We start from the raw sequence: 27,070 nt of genomic DNA, 5'->3' as shown, positions 1-27,070 counted from the left end.
GGCCTGAACTTAGTCACACCGCCGCTGAGTGCTGCCGTACCAGACATGCTAGAACTTCAACATGAACTGGAGTCAAAGGCTGCCAAATGGTATGCAACAATAGATATCGCCAACGCGTTTTTTTCAATCCCTCTGGCAGCAGAGTGCACGCCACAGTTTGCTTTCACATGGAGGGATATCCAGTACACCTGGAATCAACTGCCCCAGGGGTGGAAACATAGTCCTACCATTTGTCATGGATTGGTACAGAGTGCACTGGAACAAGGTGGAGCTCCCGAACACCTGCAGTATATTGATGACATCATTGTGTGGGGCAGCACAGCGGAGGAAGTGTTTGAGAAGGGGAAAACAATAATCCAGATTCTCCTGGAAGCTGGTTTTGCTATAAACCAAAGTAAGGTCAAAGGGCCTGCACAGGAAATTCAGTTTTTAGGAATAAAATGGCAAGATGGGCGTCGTCACATCCCAATGGATGTGATCAATACAGTAACAGCTATGTCTCCACCAACTAATAAAAAGGAAACACAAGCTTTCTTAGGTGTTGTGGGTTTCTGGAGAATGCATATTCCAGGTTATAGTCTGATCGTAAGCCCTCTCTATCGAGTGACCCAGAAGAAGAACGACTTTGAATGGGGCCCTGAGCAGCAGCAAGCCTTTGAACAAATTAAACAGGAGATAGTTCGTGCAGTAGCGCTTGGGCCAGTCCGAACAGGACAAGATGTGAAAAATATGCTTTACACCTCAGCCGGGGATAAGGGGCCCACCTGGAGCCTCTGGCAGAAAGCGCCTGGAGAGACTCGAGGTCAACCTCTAGGGTTTTGGAGCCGGGGATACAGGGGATCTGAAGCCCGTTACACTCCAACTGAAAAAGAAATATTAGCAGCATATGAAGGAATTCAAGCTGCTTCGGAAGTAGTTGGTACTGAAGCACAGCTCCTTTTGGCCCCTCGACTGCCTGTGCTGGGCTGGATGTTCAAAGGGAAGGTCCCCTTTACGCATCACGCAACTGATGCTACATGGAGTAAGTGGGTTGCGCTGATAACGCAACGGGCTTGGATGGGAAACCCCAACCGCCTGGGAATCGTGGAAGTGATCATGGACTGGCCAGAGGGCCAAAACTTCGGAGTGTTGCCAGAGGAGGTGACTCGTGCTGAAGAGGCCCCTCTGTATAATAAATTATCAGAGACTGAGAAGCAATATGCCCTGTTTACAGATGGATCCTGTCGTATTGTGGGAAAACATCGAAGGTGGAAAGCTGCTGTGTGGAGTCCTGCACAACAAGTTGCAGAAACTGCTGAAGGACAAGGTGAATCGAGTCAATTTGCAGAGGTGAAAGCCATTCAGCTGGCTTTAGATATTGCTGAACGAGGGAAATGGCCAGTACTTTATCTCTATACTGACTCATGGATGGTGGCAAATGCTCTGTGGGGGTGGCTACAGCAATGGAAGCAGAGCAGCTGGCAGCACAGAGGTAAGCCCACCTGGGCTGCTGAATTCTGGCATGATATTGCTGCTCGGGTAAAGCACCTGGTTGTAAAAGTACGTCATGTAGATGCTCACATACCCAAGAGACGTGCCACTGGAGAACATCGAAACAATGAGCAGGTGGACCAGGCTGCTAGAATTGAAGTGGCTCGGGTGGATCTGGATTGGGAACATAAGGGTGAGCTATTTATAGCTCAGTGGGCCCATGACACATCAGGACATTTAGGAAGGGATGCAACATACAAATGGGCTCGTGATCGAGGGGTGGACTTGACTATTGATGCCATTGCACAGGTTATCCATGAATGTCAAACATGTGCCATAATCAAACAAGCTAAGCGGCTAAAGCCTTTTTGGTATAGAGCACAATGGCTGAAATATCAATATGGGGAAGCCTGGCAGGTTGATTATATCACACTACCACGAACCCGCCACGGTAAGCAGCATGTGCTTACAATGGTGGAATTGACTACTGGATGGTTGGAAACATACCCTGTGGCCCATGCCACTGCCCGGAACACTATCTTGGGCCTTGAAAAGCAAGTTTTATGGCGACATGGCACCCCTGAAAGAATTGAATCCGACAATGGGACTCATTTCCAAAACAATCTCATTAACACCTGGGCCAAGGAGCATGGCACTGACTGGGTGTATCACATCCCCTACCATGCACCAGCCTCCGGGAAAATTGAACGATACAACGCACTGTTAAAAACTACACTGAAAGCAATGGGTGCTGGGACATTCAGGTGTTGGGATACACATTTAGCAGAAGCCACTTGGCTAGTTAACACTAGAGGCTCTGCCAGTCGACCTGGCCCCTGCCCAATCAAAACCTCTGCACACTGTGGAAGGAGGAAAGATCCCCATAGTACATACAAGAAACTTGCTGGGAAGAACAGTCTGGGTTATTCCTTCCTCAGGAAAAGGTAAACCTATTCACAGGGTTGTTTTTGCTCAAGGACCTGGGTGCACTTGGTGGGCAGTGCAGAAGGATGGGGGAGTCCAGTGCGTACCTCAAGGTGATTTAATTCTGGGTGAAACTAATCCATAATTTGAGTTATATGTTACAGGAATTACTATAGCAGGAACCACCTGAACCAATGAAGGACAAGCCTTACAAGAAGCAGTGCAAGTGCAGCAGTGACCCGACCTGAGCTGGCTGTGGTGCCCAATAACTCCATGCAATACAACACCTCCTCTGTCCTGAGTGACCAGCATAACAGATGGAGCCCAAAGTCATGGACTAAATTAACTCCATGGACATTTTGTGGACATTTGTGGGTATTTATGGACACTTTACAGACATTTCACAGGGGTGATCCATAGACTAAGAGAATGATATCTGTGTACTATATCAAAGGACGGGAAGGGTAATGGTAGGTAATGAGAATGTATTGCATAATGTGCTACCTGAGAATGACATAAATGGTATGGAATAAGGGGTGGAGAATGTGCTGGTTTTGGCTGGGATAGGGTTAATGTTCTTCATAGTAGCTAGTATGGGGCCATGCTTTGGATTTGTGCTGAAAAGAGTGTTGATACACAGGGATGTTTTAGTTACTGCTGAGCAGGGCTTACACAGAGTCAAGGCTTTTTCTGCTTCTCATACCACCCCACCAGTGAGTGGGCTGGGGGTGCACAAGAAGTTGGGAGGGGACACAGCTGGGACAGCTGACCCCAACTGACCAAAGGGATATTCCATACCATATGACATCATGCTCAGTATATAAAGTAGGGGGAAAGCTGGCTGGGGGACTGCTGCTTGGGCTGGGCATTGGTCGGAGGGTGATGAGCAATTGTTTTCATTTGCATCACTTGCCTTTCTTGTTTGTTTGCTGTTATTTTCCTTTTCATTACAAATTTTTATTATCATTATTTTATTTTATTTCATTTCACTTATTAAACTGTTCTCATCTCAACCCATGAGCTTTCTCACTTTTACTTTTCCGATTCTCTCCCCCATCCCACCGGGGCAGCGGGGGAGTGAGCGAGCAGCTGTGTGGTGCTTAGTTGCCAGCTGGGCTTAAACTACGACACTGTGCAATACACTAATTTCAGTATAGGCATTATATATGTTTCACAGGATGACAAAGATAGCGACTCACTGACATCATTCAATAAAGCTCACAAAAGCATTCTGACAAGGTGTGAAACACAGCTGAGTGTCCTACCACCCACACTGGGGCTTTAATCTCAAAACAATCTTTCCTATACCCATTGCCTCTGCACTGCTGAATTCATACAGCCACCTACTTGCTGCTGCGTATTAATGATGCAGATTAAATGGTATCACATAGATAAGCACTGCACTGTTTTTACTGTAAGCCCATGCTACAGGATGTCTCCTTGTTTTTAACATCTATTTTCTGCTGGCCAACTTGCTGTTTCAGGAGAGTTTGCTGGATTCAGATCATTAGCCTCATCTCTTGGTTGATTAGAGTATCTCTTTCTCTCTCATGTCTGTTTATTTCTTTAGTTTGTTAAAATCCAATTTTTCAAAGTGGATTTAATGGTCATAAAATGCTGCCCTCACCTCCCTGAAACTGAAATAATTTAATAAGGTCCTGACTCGAATGTTTCTGCCACAGACTATCCATTGTAATGGTGGATGACAACAAACAAGCAGGGGCAAAGGGATGCTCAGTTAAATACCAAAATCCAGACATTATCCAGTGTGTGATTATGGTGTTATTTAGATGTGATAAACCAAACAGCATCAGCTGAAATGAAAGAAGGCGACACAACAGAAATTACCTGTTCCTGTTCAACAGAAACTCCAAGACCCGAAGGTGAGAGGGGACAAATGAAACTGAAAATCATTTAAAGAAATGCAGTGTCACAGTAACATGATGATGTCTGTGGAAGCCGGCCTTTATATGGAATAATGTCTCTAAGGGAGATGGACAATAAACAAAACAAGCCAGCTTCATTTGAATGAAAATGCACATATTTTTCTCTCTGCCATTTCTTGTAGGTGACAGCATAGCAGTGGATAGAATCAATGCCTGCATTACAGTACCAGGTGTCTACCTGGAAAATAAAGGGTATTCTGGCAATAGACCTCTTCTGTTTGTTATTGCAGAGTTAGAACAAATTCTGCATTCGCATTTGCAGCTTTTACACATTTTTGTAGTCCAACTAATTTAAGAAAATAAATAAAATTAGCATGGAATTGATTTTGCTCTGTCTCCTACCTGGTATCCTGAAATACTGGGAGCAGCACATAACTTTGAAAAGCTGTGTTAATCCAATGCCTGTTTCATCACCTCTCCTGGATGGGTGTCCATTCCTGTGAGCAGCCTAAACAAAAACAAGACAACCATGGCCTCCAGTCAAATATGGCTACTTTTCTGGCAGGCTGCATTAAAACAGCAACTGTGCGTGAATGTGGGCTTTATTAAACCTGGTCTTATTTAACCAAACACAAGCCCCTGTGCTCTATGCGGGGGAAACAGAAGGAACGGAAGACAGGCGACATTTCTGGCTGAAGCCCCACAACACGTGCGTGTGGATGTGGCGTTGTGGGATGTAGCTTGATGGGCATGGTGCTGTGTGGTGTTGGGTGGGTTGGTTTTTGGTGGGTTGTGGGGGTTTTTTTGGTTTGTTTTTTTTTTTTTTTAGGTTGGACTTGATGATCTTACAGGTCTTTTCCAACCGTAGTGATTCTGTGATTCTGTGAACACCGCTGGCCAGCGGAAGGCTGCTGGGCTAATGGCCTCCATCTTCCCTTAGTGGCACGGCTGAGCTAACAGCTCCGCACGGGTGAGCTGTGAGCATCAAGACCTTGATTAAAACTTGTGTTTATTTAAAATCCCGGTGGCGTACTTTCCACAAGCAGCCATGCCAGCCCTGTCCTGAGCAGATGTAGCAGGGACTGCTGAAGACGTCACTACCCCAGCTGTGGGCTCTACCCCTCCAGGAGAGGCTACAGCTGCTGTAGCAGGAGCAACAGGACCAGGCAGCCCAGTTTAAAGGCACATCTGGTGAGAAAACCAGTTTCTATCAGCTTTTCCTCTAACACCCCGAAGCGTGACCCAGGGGGGGCTGAGGTACGTGTGGGTTTGGGCCACCCGTGGCACCCCCCGGACCGGCCTTGCTCGTAGCCGCCCTGTGAAACACGACGGCTCTGACGGCGGGGAGGTTTTCCGAAAACGGGGTGTTGGCTTTCACACTCTTTGCAGTCTGACCGACCCCCAGCAGCAAGGGAATGCCCATCTCCTGACTAAAACCCAGCTGCGGAGGGGAGACGGGGCGACGCTCGCTGTTAACCCGGGGAAGTCCGCTGCTGAGGAGACGCAGCCGCGGGCGACCGTGACGAAACACAGGCTGTTTCCGCAAGCGCGGGGCCACACCAGCCGCCTCAGGCCTCGGAGCTTAAAGCCAAGGAAAAGGGGGCAGGCGCGCGGTCACACGGCCCGCTCCGCCCGGGGCACCTCCGCGAGCGGGAGGCGCTCGGCCCGTCACCGGAACCGCCGCGGCGCGGGCGGCCTTTAAAGAGGCGGCGGGGATCGATGGCTCGGCGCTCGGCAGGCGGCGGCAGCCATGGCGCTGAGCGGGGTGCGGGTGCTGGAGCTGGCCGGCCTGGCGCCGGCGCCGCTCTGCGGCATGATCCTCGCCGACTTCGGGGCCCAGGTGGTGCGGGTGGACCGGATATCCCGCTCCGCCGTGACCACCGACGTGCAGGGCCGCGGCAAGCGCTCCTTGGCGCTCGACCTCAAGCGACCCCCCGGCGCGGCGGTGCTGAGGCGGCTGTGCTGTGGCGCGGACGTGCTCATCGAGCCCTTCCGCCACGGTGAGGCGGGGGCGGCCTTGGGGGGCTCCGGCGGAGGGCTGGGGGAGCGGTGCGGCCGGGCATGGGAGCAGCCTCACGGAAGTGGTGTGGTGTAAGCGGGAGGTGGGGTGCGCGCGTGGCAGTTGAAGGGCCATGGGGTGCGGTGCTGAGGGGACTCCTGTCAGTCTGTGGCCTCTTGAAATGCGTCGTGGGAAGGAAATGGCTTCTGGGGGTTTCTTTCGCGTGACTGGGTGAAAAACGCTTTGTGAAGTGCAGCAGCCCTGCAGCACCACAGGGAAGAAGCCGTGGAAGGTGCTCAGGCAGGGTCTTGCCCCACTGACTGAGACGCTGGACAGCAGCGGAGGATGTCTGAGCCGAGGAATCATGCGTGAGCTTCTGCATCAGTCCTGCAGTGATTTTCAGGCCTGTTGGTGTAATTGAACTCAGATTTGTAAGGTTAGCGTGTGGGTAAGATGTAGCAGATAGTGGTCTAAGTCTCAGAGCTTATGATTCCTCTGGAGACAACAGATCAAACATGCTCCCGTCGTTCATAAACCATACGCAGGCACTCATCCGATGCTAATGCATGGGCTATTTCAGGATCCCTGCTGTTCCTTGAGGATACTGTTTTGTTACGAAGAGTATCATCAAGGTCAGGTTGGACAGGGCTTTCAGCAACCTGATGTAGTTGCAGATGGCCCTGCTCATTGCAGGGCGGTTGGACTAGATGACCTTTAAAGGTCCCTTCCAACTCAAACCATTCTATGAATCTATGATCATGCTCCAGTGAGGAGCTAGCTGAAGCATTTTGGGGTTTCTGTAGTCAGTTTAGAAATGGATGGCTGTATCAGTTAAACATCACACACCATAAACAGGCTTACATATCCTGTGTCACAGATAATGCTTTTCATTCTGAAAACAGGGGTTTATGGTTGTGGTGCTTTTAACCTCAAGAATTATTTGTCTTGTTCCTCAGAAGCTGTGCAAACAAAATTAAGACATTAAATTCCATTTTTCATTGTAGCTAGTTTCCTGTTTTCTAGTGGGATTTTTTTTATCATGGAAATTTCTGGTTTCTTTGGTTTTATAGGCACTTGTTTGGGTTTTTTTTAATCTGGAAATGCAGGTAATTTTGTAACTAGACATTAGGTTTTATGGGCCTGTAACTGAACTAGGCAAATCTGTGATCCAGCATGAAGCTGGAGTGAACCAATGAGAAGATGAGGGCCCAAGTGAGAGGAGAGTTTCTGTAAACACACATGACCTTCCAACAATGACTTTGTAATGCCAGGGATTATTTGGCATCCAGTTCTCACTTGTGCTTTTGAAAATCTTGTTCTTTACCAAATTTCACTGCTTTTTCCTTGGCATTAATCACTTGTCACTGCCCAGTAAGTAGTACAACAGAAATAGATCTTAAGGAATTTGAAGATTTAGCAATAAATCAAGTCTGTGAAGCAAGTTGCAATAATAGATTCTGGGGCGGAATAGGCACTGAAGTTCTGTTATCCCTGATTCTGCCAGTATAGATTACAGGGCATAGTCTGACCAAGCTGCACTGAGCCAATAAAAATATATCATTTATTTGCAACTTGAATTTGCTTCTTTTAAAAGTACTATTTTAGAACTGCAAGATCAAAATTTTAGCCTCAATTACTGTAAACCCATGCTGACCAAACTTACATTTCATTGATTTCTAGAAGTTCCTTATTCTCTGCATTACAAAATAACACATTTTCTTTTGTGCAGTTGTTGCAAATCACTTGTGGAATAGTGGCATGGTCCATTCACATCAGTAAGTTAAAAGATACAGGAACACACAGAGTACTGAGAGGCTAATACAGTGAGGAAAGTATATTCCAGTAAAAGATGGAAGCAACTTCAGGTCATTTTGATGTGGAAAACATAAGAGTTTATTAATCCTTTTTTTTGTTTGTTTCTTTTTAACAAGCCTTTGGTAGCTTTCTCTCTCATTCAACAGTGCATGGATTACAGAAAACTGTCTGGCAATCTTTTGGGGAAGTAAAACAGGAAAAAAAGCTGGGGGAAAAAAAAAAAGGGACCCTAAAGCTTAATTTCCACTTAATTGGCTTGTATTCAAAATCTATGCAGTGTGTTGGTAATTTATAACATTCTGGCTGTTCACATTGTAATATGGATACTGAATTAGAATGTATTACTTCATAATTGCAATTCAGTTCTGTTGTTGTATAATTTAACTTTGAACCATGTATATTTTGAGTCTTATTAAAAATAAACATGAATTAAGATTCTGTGCCTTTGTCTTTTTAAGGTGTCATGGAAAAACTTGGGCTTGGTCCGGAGGTCCTTCTACAAGAGAATCCCAGACTCATCTATGCTAGACTTACTGGATTTGGCCAGACAGGAACATATGCCAAGTCTGCAGGTCATGACATCAATTATTTGGCTTTAACAGGTTGGCTGTAAAATTTCCTGTCAAATAAGGTTTTTTTTCCCCTTAAGTCAAGACTCAAGAATTTATTGAAAGGTTATTGCAGATATCTCAAATTACCTGAGGTGCAGTTTGATGAAGCAGCTGAGCAGATCTGAAGCATCTCTGTCAGTGAAAGGAGGGTTTCCTTCTCTTTCCATGTGCTTCTCTCTGCTCCTTTCTCTCCAGTCAGCTCTGGCACTTGCTTAACCCCTCTGTAAGCTCCCTTACAAGTCAAAATGGCCAGAAGAAATGAGGATGTTTTTCTGCCAGGTTATTGAGGTGAAGCAGTTTATTAAGGGATCCAATAAACATAAAAAGTCAGCACAAGAAAGGAGGGAACATGGGCTGGACAGGCTGTTCATTTTAGCAGCAGCAGTGAGCTGTTAGGCTGGATCAGCGCGTCTTCTCAGGCTGTATGGTATTTTCTTCCTTTGTGCTATTTTATCTGAATAAAGCTTTTATCTTTGAAGAGAGGACTGAAGTTTCTATGCATTTTTGTCTTTCTTCAGGGCCTCTCTCCTAGAAAATCCGTATGCTTATAATCCCAAAAGGGCTGCAGGTTATTTTGCGTGTTTGCGAGCAGTGTTTTTTGAGCAAAGAAAAACTAGGCAGCCTAAGCCATTTGAGCTCTTGTGCTTTTCTGTTATAAATATCTCTCCGTTGGTACCAGCCTAAAGGAAAGTAGGCTTAAAATAAAGCGGCAATGCAATGTTTCCTTAAGATATTGTAGACGGTATGCTGGTTTTAAGTGTCACGTTTCTACAAGTATGCAGTAACAAACAATAACAAAATTACTCAACTCTGGTGGTAGCAGTCAGTGTGTCATGCATCGCCCCGCCTACTGCTTCTGTCTCTGCTGCTTCTAGCCTGTGAGGGAGGAGACAAAGAGGCCCAACACTTCTTGGCTTCCCACTGGAAAAAGCGTTTCTTTTAGCCTCAGCAAAGGATCAGAGCAGAGGCACTGCAAATGTGGTGATCCAGTATCACCTACTATGGGGAGTCATTGTGTTGTGGAATTAAGTTTCTTCAGGAATGGGTTCAGTCTTCTCTCATTATGTAAGATTGTCAGAGAATAAAAAAGAGTCGAGAAAGGATGCCTTGTTTGAAGCACTTCTGACTGCATGTCCAGATGATTTCAAAGTATTACATTTGTTGTTAGCATAGGGAAAGAGTCAGTACAGAAACAGTATAGTCTATTGCTACCTTAGATTGTAGTACTTACTGTTTACAAAAAGTGTTTTTTTCTCTGGAGCTGATTTAATCAGTAGTATTTTGGTTAGTGCTATCTTCCTAAAATTAAATAATTTTGCTTAAAATTTCACTGGTCAAGTTTTTCTGCCCATTTAAAGGAAACATGACAAAGTCTTTGGGATGTATCATTCCTCAAAAATTAGATCTCATAGTCTGAGTATTTTCCTGATGAGCTTTGGCTTTCTTTAACTAAAAAATGGCTTGCACTAGAAACTCCAGGTGTAAGTTAATATGTTAATCTGCTGGTGCCTGTGACGACCTTTAGACTGTTAAAAGTGAGGTTTTAGTCAGCGGCAGGGCTTGCACTACAGGCTTTGGAAACTTCTTTATACTGTGCACTCAGTTGCTTGCGCTTAGGAAGTACATTAGACCATTAGCTAACTAAACAGTGCATCAGAATCAGGCAGTTCTCAGCAAATTTTGACCATGTATGCTGCAAGTTTCAGACTTTAGGCTACAGGCATAGAAGAGAGATGATCATACTGCAGTTTCTTGCTTGCCTGAAGGGAATTGCTATGAGAGAACTACAGAGTAAGGTGACGGTAAAGGGGTTATTCAGAATGGCAGAGAAAAGCTAGCAGATTCAAAGCTCCATCTGAAGTAAAGTGACTTAGCCTTTTCTCTATTCCCTTTCATTTCTGCTTAATTGCTGACATAAACATAGGTTCCCTGTGTCTATGTTGCATGCAATCAGAGGTAATCTTTTTGTGTTATTCACCCATTCCATATATACACAACCTTTTTCTTTCCAAACATAGTTGAAGAGGGAGGATAGGACGAAGTGCAGTTGCCAGTGAGAAAACCTTTGTTACAATTATTAATTCATGGGGTTTGTGCATAGAAGACTGTACATCTGCATTTTTACTTTAAAAGATTCAGAGAAGAACAATTTACCAAAATTGCTTTGAGACATGTTCATAATGCCTATTGAATTCTTACGGTTGAGGTTCTATGCATTTACAAAGTACTAATATAGAATCATTGCACATAAGGTTTTTTGCAGGAGATTTTGTGCCTATATAGTCAAATTATCAATGGTTAATCTGTGAGACTTTTATTAATCTCTTTAATTAAATGCATCTTCTCTAATATGATTTCATATAGTCTATTCTTTTGTGAATTAACGAGTAACTATTTGCTAAGACACAGCTGACTAGAGACAGAAAACCGTTGGCAGAAGTTTGCTTTATCCCTTGTTCACTTGCATAGGTTGAAAAGAATGAAACTGTAATTGTAGAAATGTAGAAATGAATGTTTATAATTAATCTTATACTTATGTTTGCTTTGTTTGCTGTACTGCCAGGTGTGTTGTCAAAGCTGGGTAGAAAAGGTGAAAATCCTTATGCACCCATAAATCTTCTGGCTGATTTTGCTGGTGGAGGTGTCATGTGCGCAATGGGCATTGTTACAGCCCTTTTTGAACGCACCAAATCTGGCAAAGGGCAGATTGTTGATGCAAGTATGGTAAGTTTGGTCTCAAGGAATGTGGGTTTTCTTAGGTTTGCTTGTTTGGGTGTTTTCCTACTCTAAGTCTGTAAAAGGGAGGAAATTGGAGCTATTCGTAAGGTTTAAAATTGAGAACTTGGGAAAGGGAAAGTAAGTAAACTCATAAAATGACTATTCCTTCACGTGCAAGCAGTTTTCATGTATCACCATTGCCATAACATCCTTATGACATGGGACATATACTGCAGCTTTCCCCTGTGATATTCCCTCTCTTTCCTTTTACCAGTCTGTCTTCTTCACAAAATATTAGATGTATATATTTGATGAGTAAATTTGGTGAATGGAAATAGGGTATATAATAAACAATTAACATCATGCATAAGAGCAAAAATGATGATCCCAGTATAATAAAGAATTGCATTAGCTTTATCCAAGATACATCGGCTTATGAATTTGTGACAGGTCATGTCCTATTAGAAGCACTGTTCCTTTGAATAATTACACTGCCATGGATTATTGCCAAGAAGTCAATTGCAAACACGTTGCGTTAATGTGCTGTGAAATAAATGAAAGGCTAAATTAGCTTAATAATGAACACTATGGATTTTTTCACTGCAAGGCCACCCACTTACATACAGAGGAATTTACGTTTATCCTTGAAAACTGTATTATCTGCGGGTGTTTTGTTTCTCTCTTTTTCTGTTTTTAAAGAGCACTGCAATTAAAATTTGACCTCCCTTTGAGGTGGTATGATACAGTGAAGGCTATGATTTGGACTTAAATATAAATTGAAAAAAATTATTTTAATTGAAAAAAATGCGTTTGTTGAAGAGGTCTTGAAGATAGGAGAATAGCAAGAGATGTTAGCTGTCTTGACTTGAGTAAGTTTTTGACAAATTCACATGACACTCCCAGAAGCAGCCCACGGCATTACGGTCTAGATGAAAATTCCATGGGGTCAGTGCAAAACTGGTCTAATGTTTTTACCCCAACAATAGTTATTAGTAGTTGATTGTCAAAATGAAAAACTTATCAACTGGAGTTCTACAGATGTCTGTTGGGTTTTTTTCAGTGTTTTCTCCAATAAGCTGAATGATGGTTGAGCAATTGTGTTTAGTAAATTTACAAATGATATGCATGTGGGAAGAACTACAAGTATGTTGGACACTTGGATTAGAATTGAAAATGACCTTTTCAAATTGGAGAAATGACCTGAAAAGAATTGGCTGAAATTCATGGAGACTACTGCTCTGTAGTTCTCTTACGCAGAAACAATTAGCTGCACAAATGCAGTGTGAGAACAATTGGCTAAAGTACAATCCTGGGGGTTTGTAGTAGTCACAAGCTGAACATGAGTCAACAATATCATGCTGTTGTAAAACACACACACACTGTATTACATGCATAAACAGGAAATAGAGCCAGCAAAGTTTCTGAAGTAATTCTTCTAATCTATTCAACATTTAAAAGGCCTCAGGAAAATACTGTTTCTGACACTGGCCATCATCTTCCAAAAAAAATGACCAATTTGAGGAAGTATGAGAAACACAACAAAAATGATGTGAGTCTAAAAACATGACCTGCAAAGGAAAATTGAAGGAGTTTGTGTATTTGTGAAGCAAAAACTGTGGAGAATTGTGACAAGTCTTCAAATATTTAAAAGGATATTTCTTGTAGTTTGGAGTATTACCTTATTTTCACTATTGGTACTTTAAGTCATTGAAAGAATTTGTTACGAGAAGAATCAATGTAAGTCCACTAATGACCTAATGAGATCTCTGGCTCATTGGGAATGGAATGTGTTGTGGTTTTTTGTGGGTTTTTTTAAGCCCTCAAAACTTCTCTCTTGCAATTTTTTTCTTGTCTCATTATAATTGCGGAATTTACAGTTCCCTGCTGAACTTCCTGTAGTCCTGTGAAATGGCTGGAATATTGTCCAGTATCACTGGATGTACTTTACCTGGCATTTTGTTATGTTCCTTCCACTTGAACAGACTTTCAGTGAGACAGTTGATGAAAAACATAGATGCATCATCAACAGCAAAGACAGTTAAATAGACTGGGTTGACGAGCCTGTTTTTATATCTAAGTTTGTTTAGTGGAAGTAGACATTTTAAAAATCACAATACTGCAGCATTTCAGCTGTCATTTTAACATTCTTTTTTGTTTAATAGGCCTATTACTTCAGTTGTTGTACAGTTTAGGTAGTCTGAGTATGTTAATGACCGACACATGGTGGAATTTTCTATGGTAGAAGAGGGAAAATTAATTTCTTTTTTAGCAGATTTTTGTCCTCAGGATTAATTTTAGTAAGTTTTCATCTTACTTCATGGATTGTTTTACTGACCACTTGTTTGGTTTTTTTCTTGTATTGCAATGTCTATTTTTCTGAAGTAACCTAAAAAAAATAATTATTTCTTGTCTTTGAGGTTAGTAATTCTAGATTGAGATCCGAATTTCTGTGATAGGAGGATTTGTTGTTTTCTTTTTTTGTTATTTATCTTATTTCCCATTACTATGCTTAAAGCTGAAAAATGGCTTGGGAGCATTCTTATGATCAGTAATATACACATGAGGAACTTCTCTAGTTAGTGAAACTAAACTGATGTGAAAAGAGGGTAGAGAGGATCAGGCCAAGGGCTAGATTTGCATCACCTGTTCGCACTGTCCAGTGTTATTGTGCTGTGTAAAAAGTAGACACTGGGTCCTGCATTTGAAGCTGTCTACCTCAGAAGAATTAAATGCCTGGTCTGAATTGATTCATGTTAGTTGCTGTCTCTTCTCATCGACTCTATAGGGATCATAGGTATCTTAAAGTGAGACTGGTAGTTCCCATGTGCTGAGCAGGATGTGGAGTGGACACCACGATATGATACCGTAGGTGGTAGGCACAATTGTACCTCTGCAGTCTTGCACCACACCGGAATAGAGGCATGTGAGCCAGGGCCACACTTCAGGTTCACTCCAAATTCAGACACAGAGCCTTCTGCTGATGGTAGGCATCTGACCAAGCATGACTCACTCTATGTGAAAAGACAGCCACAGGGGAGGATGGTGGTCGTGATCACTTGCATAATAGTCTCATGGCAAGAGCATTTAGCTGTCCAACAGAAGATGGAGGTTTCAGGTTTTTCTCAGCCTGGAGGTATTCAAAACCAAAACTCCCACATCCTAGAGGCATTCATCAGTCATGAGGATAAAGATTAGGTTGGTGTGGATTCATTCTCAGTTTTGTTTGAACTGTTTCACTCTGCAGAAGGAACAGAAGACTTGCGGAGCAGACAGGTCACCCAGGGGGGTGGTGCCTCTGGATTCTTGTCCCTGCTTCAGAAACTGCTGATGCTTCTAGCATGAGGGAGCCATTAAGTGAAACACATAACTGTTGGTGTAATCATTCTGCAATTAGGCTTAAGTGGACTCTCCCCATATTGTCCTTTTCATGTTTTAAAAGAAAGCAACCACATTAGTGTGTGTGTGGTGTTATTTCAGCATGACTTTGGAGGTTTGGTGCAGATGTTAGACACATTTTTACTTGTCTCTGAATTGCAGTGAGCCTCAGGCAGTCCAGCTGTCCAGCCAGGGATATTCTAAACTCCCTATACCAGTCCAAAACAGCTGTGCTATTGTATTTTAAGTGTTTCTAGGGTAAGTAGCACTGTATGTAGGTATTGTAAGTAGTTCTGTCAGCACCAAAATCTAATTTGCAGTTAGAGCTTATTTTATTATTATCCCCATCTATTGTTATCCTTACTTCCAATGTTTTTGTGTATTTTTTTGTTAATATGAGCAGTGCAAGATCAGATAATTAGTAAAGCAAACACTATTTTGATATCCTTGCAATCATTTTGCAAACATGTAGATGAAGGTATACACTATTTTCTCATATGAAAGTACTTTAATTAACTTTAACATATGACAAGTAGGACAGAAGTATTCCTGTCCTTGTGGCAGGTACTTGAGAAGGAGACCAAGTAATACACATTAAATGAAAAAGCATTCATGACTGCCTACTTCAAAGATTTGCATGTTTTAAATTCTTGCTTAGGAAGGTAGAAACGAACAGATCTTTTACACGGAAATTCAGTAGCCTTTTATTTTGGTACAATCTCTGTGCTTTTCTTTATCGACAATATTAGGTTAATTTTTACATAGCTGAAAATGCATGAATCAAAATGATACTTAAAATTATACAGCTCAGGTTTTTTTCTGTTCCACTGGAATGTTTCTGGCCAGATACTGTTACTGCCTCATCTTCTTTTACAGTTTTTCTAATGCAGTTGGAAGAAAATGCATTCTGCTGGTGAGCAAAACTGTAGGATGTGATTTTGCTTGGAAAGACTGATACAACCTTGACAATTATTGAAAGGCTGAACAAACTGAATTTTCATCTGGTTGTACTCCACATAGCTAAAATTTTAAGGAGCAAGTTGAAACAGGATTAGTCATGTTTTCTAGGGCTGTATTCATCAGACACTTGCCTATTTAGACATTGCCTTGCTATGTCTATGTACCTGCCAGGGATGAGAGTGGGAGAGTAACTTTTGCTTTAACTTAGTGATAGAGAAGAACTTCCCGGTTCCCATGGTATAATAGAGCTTTAGCCTTGAATTTCCTTCCAGTTTTCTTCTAAAAATAGCAGTCTTATCATAATCAGTAAATTCAAATAAGTTAATGTTGAGATAAAAATCTGATACTTACAGGACTGGTATAGGCATCTTGATTTCTAGAGGTTTAAAAGTCTTCACGGCTGTCAGATACTTAATGTTCTGCAGAGCCAAGAATCTTGTCCCATCACCTAAAATTACTTACATTCTCTTTGTGAACTCCTAATGATTATAAACTTGCTAAATGAGGAAACTTTGTGTATTGGAAGTGTGTTATCCACCTGAAGCTGCATTATTACATTTATGTGCATTCTTATTTTCTAATTCTAGATTATTTGACATATGCAATATAAACAGTAATTTAAATTTTTAAGAAATTAAACTGCTTGCCAGAGGTTTTGTCATTAAAAATCTTAACAAAGGACAGAACTGGTAGTAGTTTTTTGCTGGTTTATTTTATGTAGAATTAAGGTAACATGCCAACTAATTTACTGAAGCTGTTACTTTTTCCTGTAATTCTTCAAGGTAGAAGGAGTAGCATACCTAAGTTCTTTCCTGTGGAAATCACAAAATTTGGGACTTTGGAACAGACCTCGAGGTGAGAACCTGCTAGATAGCGGTGCACCTTTTTATGAAACCTACAAGACCTCCGATGGAAAATTCATGGCTGTTGGTGCCATTGAGCCTCAATTCTATGAGCAGTTAATAAAGGGTAAGTAGCTTGGAGCAGTTCTTTCACATCACCAAAGCATGATTGAATGAATTATTTGATACTTAATTTGATTAATTACATTGGTTATGTTGATTTCTTTGTTAAAGCAAAACACTTCTCGAAACTAACTGGGTAGTAGTGTAGCAGTTTCATTGACTTTCTTCTTCCAGCAATTGATTTCTTTCTTTTTCATCCCTTCTTCATCTTACCCTCAGAAACTACACTTAAGTTACAGGTTTTCTTCTGGAATTATGGTAATGGTAGTCTGTGATGTGGCTGGAGCACTAAACTATTTCTGGAAACCACTTCTTTCAAGGGATTGTGAATATGCTTTTAAAAGGAGACCTAATTCTTTGTTATTGCAAATAAAATTTCAAGCTATTTCAGTTATTTGTGCTATATTTTTTTAAAAAAAGAAACTATTAAAATTGTTTCAGAAATGAATGTTCATTGGAAGTAGTTCATAGTATTTCTTCATAGAACGGAATTTTTCTAGAAGCAAAGTCAGCTTTATAAATTAATTTCCACCACACAATTTCAGAGTACTTTTAGGGTCCAGCTATGGATATAATTTTTATATTTGACTGAAGACTTTTTAAATATGACTATAAAATATGGTTTATCTGTTTGAGAAATTAGAATGGGTCATGCAAAATAATTGTGTGAAGTTAAAACAGAAATTTGCAGGTGCTTCTTTACCTTTGAACTGTTTGTGTACTTCAAGCTTTTGATCAGATGTGCTTTTAGCTTCTTACTGGTTATTTAATTTAAAAATAATGTCTTCTGTTGTGCTCCTTTGGTAGATTGCTATGCTTTCCATACAGAATTTATGAAAATATGAAAAATTCACAAAATAATTTGGTATTTATTCTCTTTCCATTATTCTGTATATGAAGGGTATAAAAAGTTCTCAATCTGATTTTAGTTTTGCTTAATGAGTATAAGGAATACCAACAAAGGATAGACCTATGGTGGGTGTACCCATTGTTATGTGAATCACTTTTGTACAGGCATGACTTACATGTGGTAAATCTTTGAGTGAGGGTTGCAGTGGAGTAGTTGCTTGTTCTTGCTCAGTCTCTCCCCACTGATTAATCCTTGAATTGTAACATGGATACCTGTACTGGTTTTGGCTGGGAAAGAGTTAAATTTCTTCGCAGTAGCTTGTATGGGGCTATGTTTTGGACTTGTGGTGAAAATAGTGTTGATGACACACTGATGTTTTAGTTGCTGCTAAGCAGTGCTTACACAGCATCAAGGGCTTTTCTGCTCCTCACACTGCCCCGCCAGTGAATAGGTTGGAGGTGCACAAGAAGCTGGGAGGGGACACAGCTGGGACAGCTGACCCCAGCTGACTAGAGGGATATTCCATTCCGCATGACATGATGTTTAGCAGTAAAACTGGAGGGGAGGTTGGCCAGGGAGCCAGTGCTTGGGGACTGTCTGGGCATTGGTCAGTTGATTGTGAGCAATTGTTCTCATTTGCATCACTTGTCTTTCTTGGGTTTTATTTTCCTCTTTCTTTGTTATTTTTTCTCCCTCTTCTCCTTACAGTTTTTTTCATTATTAGTATTTGTTTGTGATTATTAAACGTTTTTTATCTCAACCCACGAGTTTTTCTCACTTTTACCTTTCCAGTTCTCCTGACATCCCACTGGGGAGATGGGGAGTGAGGGAGCGGCTGTGTGGTGCTTAGTTGCCAGCTGGGGTTAAACCATGACAATTCCTCTCACAGGCAGTTACTGCCAGCTGAGCCCCAGTCAGCCCCGTTGTGCTAGCAAGAGCGTAGTCAGTGCTAGGGCTTGTGATTCCAGGAGTTTTTTTTGAAATTCAGGACCATGGTAAGATGAAACGAAGGTATGGGGTTGTAAGGTGGGGTATGCCTTTGAGTAGGATCCCAGAGAGAGATCTTGTTCTGTACGCTTTGGCTTTGTTCTCTTGCAACCTGTGGTGCTCCCAAAGTTCTTGCACATCTGTGGCTGCAAATGGCTGCTTCTCTGTGTAGCTTATGCAGTTGTGTAGAATATCCAAATTGGTACATGCTGATACATGAAGTGCATAAGGCAGGCTTCTGGAGTGACTCAGGGGCATGTCCAGCATTATGTGCTGCCCCCAGATCAGACATCAAGTTTGGAAGAGCCATGTTCTTGGCTGAAGAAGCTGGTACTTTGTCCATCATTGTCCTGAGAATAACTTGTTTGCGAACTCCAGTTCTAAGCTACTCAATCCTGAAAAAGAAAGTATAGTTGGTTATTCCACACTTTGCAGTTCTTTGAAATGTTATTCTCATCTGATCCCTTGAGATTTTTTTTTTGCAACAAATTGAATTGGAGAACAAAAATAAATATAAAATGTTATCAAAGTAAAATGTAAGCCTTTGCTCTGGAAGTTAGGGAATTTGGAATTCCAATACATGTCTTCAGGGAGAATGCCTGTATTAAATACAAAGGAAAAAAGAAAAGAATAAAGCTGCTTACACAAATACCCATGTGTTTGGTTTAAGTGATCAAACACTGGCCCACAGTATTCATGGCTGCAGTATTTTATTATTCTCTAAAGATTAAGTTGAATAGCACTTACTTTTAAGCTACTGGAGTAGGATGGACTCTATATTTGTTCAAAAAGAAAACAAATTCTGTAATGGAGTCTGGTCTTGTTTGTCACTCTTCTTCTCAGTGAACCTTAGCTGGACACTCCAGGCTTCTTGTATTGATCATTGCTACAGGGCAAGACTCAGGCTTTTCTCTCTCAGCCAGCCAGCTTATCTAGAAAGAAGCCTCTGATGGATGAATCTAGTGGTCAGGCGATACAACATCATCACTGACCAGTCTCTGTCTTATCTAAATAACTCTTTACTGAGGAAAATGCTAAAATTATCTGTTTTCCTCTTAGTTGTTTCTCAGAAATTTAGAGCATAAAGTTGGAGCAGCAACTATGAATTCATCTGCCTGTATTGGGGCACCCACATTGGACAACTTTATTTTCATGTTTGGAATTATTTCTTACGCATACAATGCATAGAAATGGCTTGATTTTAACAGCTGAAGTTTCAAAAATAGTTATTCCAGCAGGAAAGAACCGGTGCATCTGTTTGTAAGTAGACAACTGTAATCATAGCTGTGCCTGTGTTTGTCTGTTTCTGCCATATTTTAAAAATCCAACATACAGACTTCAGTCTTCTAAGGAAATTTTGCTTTTTGCCTTTAATTGTATCACAGTCTTTGCTTGTTTACAGTCAATAGTTTTTCGTTGTTAATTTTGTAAAAGTGTGTTGTTTAAAGTATCAGACCGAACTCAAGATTTTTTCACAATATTGCATTTAAAATAGGTGGTCTTTCTTCATTGTATTTTAGGTGCATGTTATGAATTGGTCAGATTTGCACGTATACTTATCCCCTTCACTAGTTATGATTGCAAGCTTTCTGAAGCAATAGTGTACTAAAGTAGAACAACAGATCTTTCTTGTGGCTGAGGGATTTTTTCCTTTCTGGGATATCTATTGCAGAAATTCAGTTCAGAATTTAAGCCCTTGAATGTTATAGGGAAGAAAAAGCTGCTTGTGAGAATTGTATTGCTCTTTCACAAATCCAAGGAGCTTTGACTTAGTCTGCATCGTCTTTTCCTTTGACTTAGGCTGCATCGTCTGTTCCAGGCATTAATTCCCTGCTTTGAAGTAGTTTTAAAATGGTATGTTCCAGTTACAATTCCCATAATTTTATTTCATACTTTTTTCCCCATAATTCTGGTCAGTTCTGCCCGTGAACAATTTGCTGCTGTTCCAGATAAAATGCATTCAAAAGCCACTTTATGTCTCTCTGTCTATATTCAGAGAGTAGATAACTTTTGCCACGCCTATATAATGAGAACATAAGGACATGGGTGTTGCAGATGTAAAAGCTGGAGATTTAAAGATTGCAGACTTGAGAAAGGAACATGATTTCTAAACCATTTGTCACTGCTCACAGAATTCTGGTTAGCCGAAGTGAAACTATTTCCTTTTGGTTTTTGTTCACTTCAGCATTTCCCTCCAGAATTAGGAACCCAGTGCTGGACCAGAGTGCAGCCAATGACATGGCAAGGAAAGTTCTTAAGGGGTCTGCAAGGGAAACTAAGTAAGTTTAAGAAAATACAGCATCTTAGTTCGAGAAGATTGTTGGCTTTGTAGATTGTGCTTGGCAGGGAAGATTCAATTTCTACTTACCACAAATTTATGAATTTTGAAAAAAAGGTTATATGAAAAACTGAAGCTATATAAAATAGATACAGTAAATAATTGCTGTAGTAGCTGTAGTATTAGGAGTTGTATTCTGGGCTCACTGTAGACTATTTGCTGTTAACAAACATGCTGTAATCCTTTTGCTTATATTAATTTGATTACTACCAAAGTCAGCAAATAAATAGCTAAAATGTCTTTGCATCTTAGGAAAAATCTGATGTAAGAAACGTGCTACTAATGTTAAGTCTCAATGTTTTGACAGAATGAGACAGAATCTATTCAAATACACCAGTAAATTGCTTCTGCAGGTTTCTCTTGTTTTTTAGCAGTATGTGCTTAGTATTGCTCTAACCAGGCTACAAGTGGCGTGCGTAACACAGTACATTTTTTATATCAGGTGAGAGTAAAGATTTGATTCTGTGTTATGTAGTGTAAACTCGGTTACATAAGGTGAACTCAGTGTTAACTTACATTGATGTGAAAAGCACTAACAGTAACTAAAGTTCTGAACATGTATTTGATAGTACTCCTTTCCTGCTACTTCGATACTCCTACATTGTGTGACTTCTATTTAAAAAGAAGGAAAAAAATTAGGAAGCACTTGAAAAACATAGTTTACATCATTATGAAGGATTTCCACAGGGCTCTCCATTTTGTGATTGTAAAGTATTGTGTACTGTATTAAAAATCTGCTAATGTACTGAATTCAATACATTGTTATTAAGATGTGCAAGGTGGACGAACAGTTTCCTCACTACATTTTAGACACCCTCAGTTACACATAATGTTATGTTTTATTTGAATTTGCTTATCATGATAAGCCTTAAACATTGTACAAATACTGTAGAGGGCCAGGTTCTTGCTGCACCAGAACATTTGATTTGCAACTGTGGTAATTAAATATGTAAACTTGGAGTACAGCTATGGATGCATTTGCAGCAACACTCTGGTAGTACTCTGGGCCTGATCAACCTTTTTCTGAACTGTCACTTTCTAAAAAATTATTTAGTTTCAGAAACTTTGAGTAGAGAAAAAACTTTACATGGTTACTTTAATGAAAATTCACTACTATCTTGGAATATTCTAAAGTTCTATTCCCTCTCAGAGTAAGAATGAATTATATTTAGAGAGAGAGCAATGGCATACAACTTATGGCTGTAGTTTGGGCCAAAATGAAGGATTCCCATACTAGATAGTTCTATTCAGTCATGTTGTGGCAACATAATTTCAAAATTACTGTGCTATGAACATACAATTTTGAAAAGAAAATCAGCAAGTTGAAACAAGAAAATCCTGGACAAAGCTCTGCTTGGGATCCTAAATAGTCTTTTAAAATAGAATGGCTGAAATGCTATAAGAAACGGTTTATTTACAACACACCAAAGCAACTTCGCTGATTTATCTAATGAATTTTACTGTTTTCACTCCCTTGAAATAGGTGCCTAATTTTACTACAGTTTGTCTCAAGTTCTGTAGAAATAGAGATTTCAATTTGTTGCATTAATAAATGACATGCCAATATACGTCAATAAAGCTATAGCATTTAAAGGACACTTCAAGCTATACCATTATAAGGAGACTTAAGTTTTCATTTTTCAAAAATCATTGTTTTAAAGCTCTACTGGGGTAGGTTACTGGGCTTTTCTAAACAAAAATCCCTAGATGAAATTTTGAACAAAAAAACTTGGAAACAAGTTGTGATTGCTTTACCAGATACTCTGTGTAAAAGATACTTTGCTTTTGATTATGTTGGGTGAAATCTGTCATCCTGTGGTATCCCAAACAATTCTGTGCTGTGTAATTGTTTCCTTGTTGACTCAGTCGCTCCTGCTGTGATGGTGTTCGTCTGCACCACAAATGGTTAGTACAGGCTGGAAAATGAGAAGCTGTAGTGCGTAACTGCTGTCAGTTCATGCTATTTAAAGTTGAAGTCTTCAGTGGTCAACGGAAAATGAGCATGTAATACTAAATTCCAGGTTCTGCATATTGTTCTATTTTGCTAGACCATGTACAGTTAGGTTCAGCCAACTTTCCATCTGGTATGATCTTCCAATATAATTGTGTAATGGGATAATGGTAGAGCTCTGTTCATGTTGGACTGGCTACTAGAACCAAAACCATAATTAATAAGCAAATAAATACTTATGAAACAATGTTTCCAATTGACAAGATTTCATGTATTGAAACAGACTCTCAGTGTATTGTTACTTTGCTTTACTTACTGTGGAAGGTAAATTTGCCTCACCTCCTAGTTCTTAAGTAAACTGTATAGCACTGTTCATCTAGAACATCTAGAAGATTAATAATCAAATTAATTTTGAAAGCATTCTTAGCTTCTATTTAATTATGGATGCTCAACCAGTATAAGTAATCTTCAGCTGATCTTTTTTAGGATTATATGAATGGTTATGAAGACTAGATTGTAAGTTTAGTGATTTAATGTGCACATGACTTGGTAACTCACTAAGGACTGATGTTTACCTTGTAGTAATACTTATCCTGATACCCATAGGAATCTCTAATAAGATGTGAAAATGCTTATTCTGTCTTTGACTGTGTGGATTTTCTTCTAAACATGAACAACTGCAAGGCTGTATTTCTGAGTCTGAAGATTGGCAGTTTCTCTGTGTTTTCCTTTGTGGTACCAAATTAAGATTTCAAAAGATTTATTCATTTTCAAAGCTACTATTTAAGAATCTTGTGATCAACAGTGACATTCTTAAATATTATGATAACTTGGGGGAGGCTATGAACCCCAAGAAGTGCATGTAGTAGAGATTATGAGCAGAAAGAAGGAACTTAAAGGGCAGAAGAATGGACGTTATCTTCCTTTCTTCTCCCCTGTATGTTTCAGTAGCTCTATGTCCACCCCTCTCAGTGATAAGGAAGCTGTAGAAATAGAAGGCACAGAAAGCTTTTTCTGCCTATCTACAGCTAAAGATCAGAGGAGTTCTGTGTAAATTCTGCCTGCAAACAGACATTTAGTAGACAAGCCTGTTAACCGTTGCAAGTCAAATCATCAGTCTGATACCAGATATCCAAAGATATAAGAAAGAATGCTCAAAATTAAATGTTTGCAGAACTCCACATTTTCTCTGCCTTTTATACAGAGCTGTTGTTTTCTGAGCAGCTCCCTTTTTTTGTTGTTTGTGAAGCATTATGGTGATAGTTGTTCTCTAGCCTTTCTAATTTCTCAGATTAACTTCTTTCTTATCCCTGCTTTTTCTGAGTTTTTCCTGCTATGTTCATGCTCCGGATTTTCAAGATGTGACTGTTTGGGCAGCCTTCAATATACCTTCAATATACTGCTTCTGATTTCTATTTGATATCAGTATACTGTTTGTACCTCTGATTGTACTATCTCCATTTTGAAAGTGTGGTTTAATTGCCTTTTCTCTTTCTTGTTTCTTACCTCCTTTTTGAGATAAACCCTACAAGAAGTGATAACAATTCTTGGATCTCCTTGAAGTAGGAGAATGGAAGGGTAGGGAGTGCAGAGAGCAGGATCCATGAGAACAAAAACAGATGGGAAACTGGCTGCACAGGAGATATGTAAACTCCCCAATGAGAGGAAAGGTGGTGCTTAGTTAAGGGAAGGACCCAGGACTTCCCTACTTCAGGAAATTTTCAGTACATAGCCTGTGTGTCCATCTTCTGCTCTTTTGTCTCAGAAAGGATGTGTGTATTGCATACCTAGGTGGTCCATGCAACTGATCTTCTGGGAAGCAGAGTTCTTACACAGTTAGTGAGTGTAAGGGCTATGGGTTTCACTTTTCCAAAAGAGCAGCAGTGGAGAGTTGGAGCTTGGGAAGTGTGCTGGAGGGGGGAGAGCAGCAAACACTACTGGAGTCCATTTGGACCGAGGGAGTCGAGAAGCAGGTCAGTTAGCCTGCAGGCATCTGCAGCTGAGCTTCCTCATGCACATTGAGCCTGGGTATCTCCATGCACACCATCTTCTTCTCATCTCTGGCATAAAAATAACTTGATTGTGTTGGACACACTGTAGCCTGCTGGAAGCCCAGCTCTGGCAGATGTACTGTCTTCTGTGAGATAAGTATATTGCTGTAGTCCAAGACCCATTCAGCAGATTTTTGTGTTGCTACTGCCAGGTAGCGAATACAGTACCTATAATAGAAAATGTTCTGAGGACAAAATGTTATCTCTAGGGAGCTGCTGCTCTTAGGAAGTGTTTATACAAATGAGTATTTCTTATAAGTACTTGGTTAAAAGGCTGTAGCTGATGCAGTTTAGTCTAATTGCAAGTAATAGAATATTTTATTCTTCTGCTCCCTCCCCATCAATCATAGATAGCCTAATAAAGTTTGAAGTGACTTTTAGTTAGTATGCTCTGCTGTGTTGGACTGCCTGCAAAACATTAGCTTCTTGAGGAACATACTTAGTTGTGGACAGCACTTTAACTGTAGTATAGCTTATTTAAACTTTGCTTTTCTCCTTTCAGGTCTTGGGCTAGATTCAGATAAACTCCCCAGTCAGTTGAGTTTCTCTGACTGGCCCGAAATGAAGAAAAAATTTGCATCCATATTTGCACAGAAGACACAAGCTGAATGGTGCAGCATATTTGATGGTACTGATGCCTGTGTGACCCCTGTTTTATCCTTTGATGATGTTGCTTCACACCAGCATAACAAACAAAGAAGTTCTTTTATCAAAAATGATCAGGAAGAGATAAGTCCTAGACCTGCTCCTCTTCTATCAAGGACCCCTGCTGTTCCATCGTTTAAAAGAGATCCTTTTATAGGAGAACACACAGAAGAGATACTGCTAGAATATGGATTTACTAAGCAAGAGATTACTAAACTTTACTCTGATGAAGTAATAGAATTCAGTAAACAAAAAGCTAATTTATAATCTCTAAATATGCAGATCAGACAAACTTCAGGTTGATACAATATATTTTTATGCATTAAAATTTAATTACGGCAAAAATATTTGCATTATATAGCTTTTAAATAACTTTTTAAATTATTGAAGTTGTAAATTTAATTGAAGACAGTGGGAGTTATGTACTTGTGTACCTGGATGATCTGCAGTCTAGAATGATACCAAATTGTGTTCTGAAGATGTACACAGTTTGCTTAGTAAGCAGCTGTAAGTCCTCAAAATGTTTCTTTAAATACCATATCCTGTGAAATGTTTGTTTCTTTTAATTCTTAGTTACACCGTTGCTTTGTAATGTATGTTGCAACAACATGAAGAAAATACTTCTCTTAAAATATAGTTATATTCTTCCTGAACAAATGATTTGTGTGGTTTACTTATAGATTAGAAGGGATTTTTTTCTCTGTCGTATTAATTCATTTGCCTTTTGTCAAAACAATGATCGAAATAATACTATTTTCTTATGTGCCACTGTAGAATTACTATCATAAAGTAATTCTCTTTAATAGCCTGACTACATTTTCCTGCTGCAGTCTCCTGATTATATTACATTTGGAATTTCAGTTTGCCTAGAAAATCACTTCAGAACAGAATTTGTTATTTTAAAATAGCTTCCAAGTATTAATCCTTTCCTCTCTTTGTGGAAAAATGGTAGGCAGCTGCACAGGTTTTAAACCATGGTTATTCCATGGTGGTTTTAATTTCCTTCAAAATTAAACCATCATTTGAAACAGTCTCCTTCAAGGCAAAAAAAAATTATGCTTTTAAAAAATAATAGTTATATGGCCTTAATACAGTTCTCTTTAGTCTGACATGTCAGGAATTTTGATATGAGGGGTTGGGTTTTTTTTGACAATTTTGTCAGAGTGTTTACCTTGCTGAAGATTAGTTTGTTGCTTACAAAGACTTCCAAAGCTGAGATATATTTTAGCTCATTTTACATGTGTCATGCCAAAATATCAGCATTATTACTCTAAAAAAACCCGTTTACATTCTACTCCATAAACACCTGCCTGGAAGCAAGAATTGTGTAGTAGGTCCTGACAAATTAGATAAACAATCAGGAAAAGTGTCTTAAGTTTCCTGCTGATAATCACTCTAATGTAAATTACTGACTATTATACACCTTTACAGTAAGATTTGACAATTTGCTTAGTCCCAGATGCGTCTGGTCATGTTGGAGAACAAAAAACCTTGTCAAATGTAATCTCCAGGGCACCTAAGTTTT

At 40.2% G+C, this 27,070-nt stretch overlaps 1 protein-coding gene across 1 annotated transcript; it reads left to right on the top strand.

The window, feature by feature from the left end:
- The first annotated feature begins 6,030 nt into the window (after positions 1–6,030).
- On the top strand, positions 6,031–26,196 carry AMACR (alpha-methylacyl-CoA racemase). Its single transcript, XM_059833834.1, has 5 exons — positions 6,031–6,280; positions 8,553–8,696; positions 11,269–11,429; positions 16,541–16,727; positions 25,403–26,196. The coding sequence occupies exons 1-5, from the start codon at positions 6,031–6,033 to the stop codon at positions 25,810–25,812; spliced, it is 1,152 nt and encodes a 383-aa protein (XP_059689817.1). The 3' UTR covers positions 25,813–26,196.
- The last annotated feature ends 874 nt before the right edge of the window (positions 26,197–27,070 follow it).

Source organism: Gavia stellata, chromosome Z, assembly GCF_030936135.1.
Source record: "Gavia stellata isolate bGavSte3 chromosome Z, bGavSte3.hap2, whole genome shotgun sequence".
Taxonomy (NCBI): domain Eukaryota; kingdom Metazoa; phylum Chordata; class Aves; order Gaviiformes; family Gaviidae; genus Gavia; species Gavia stellata.
This window is presented reverse-complemented; position numbering and strand designations above follow the sequence as displayed.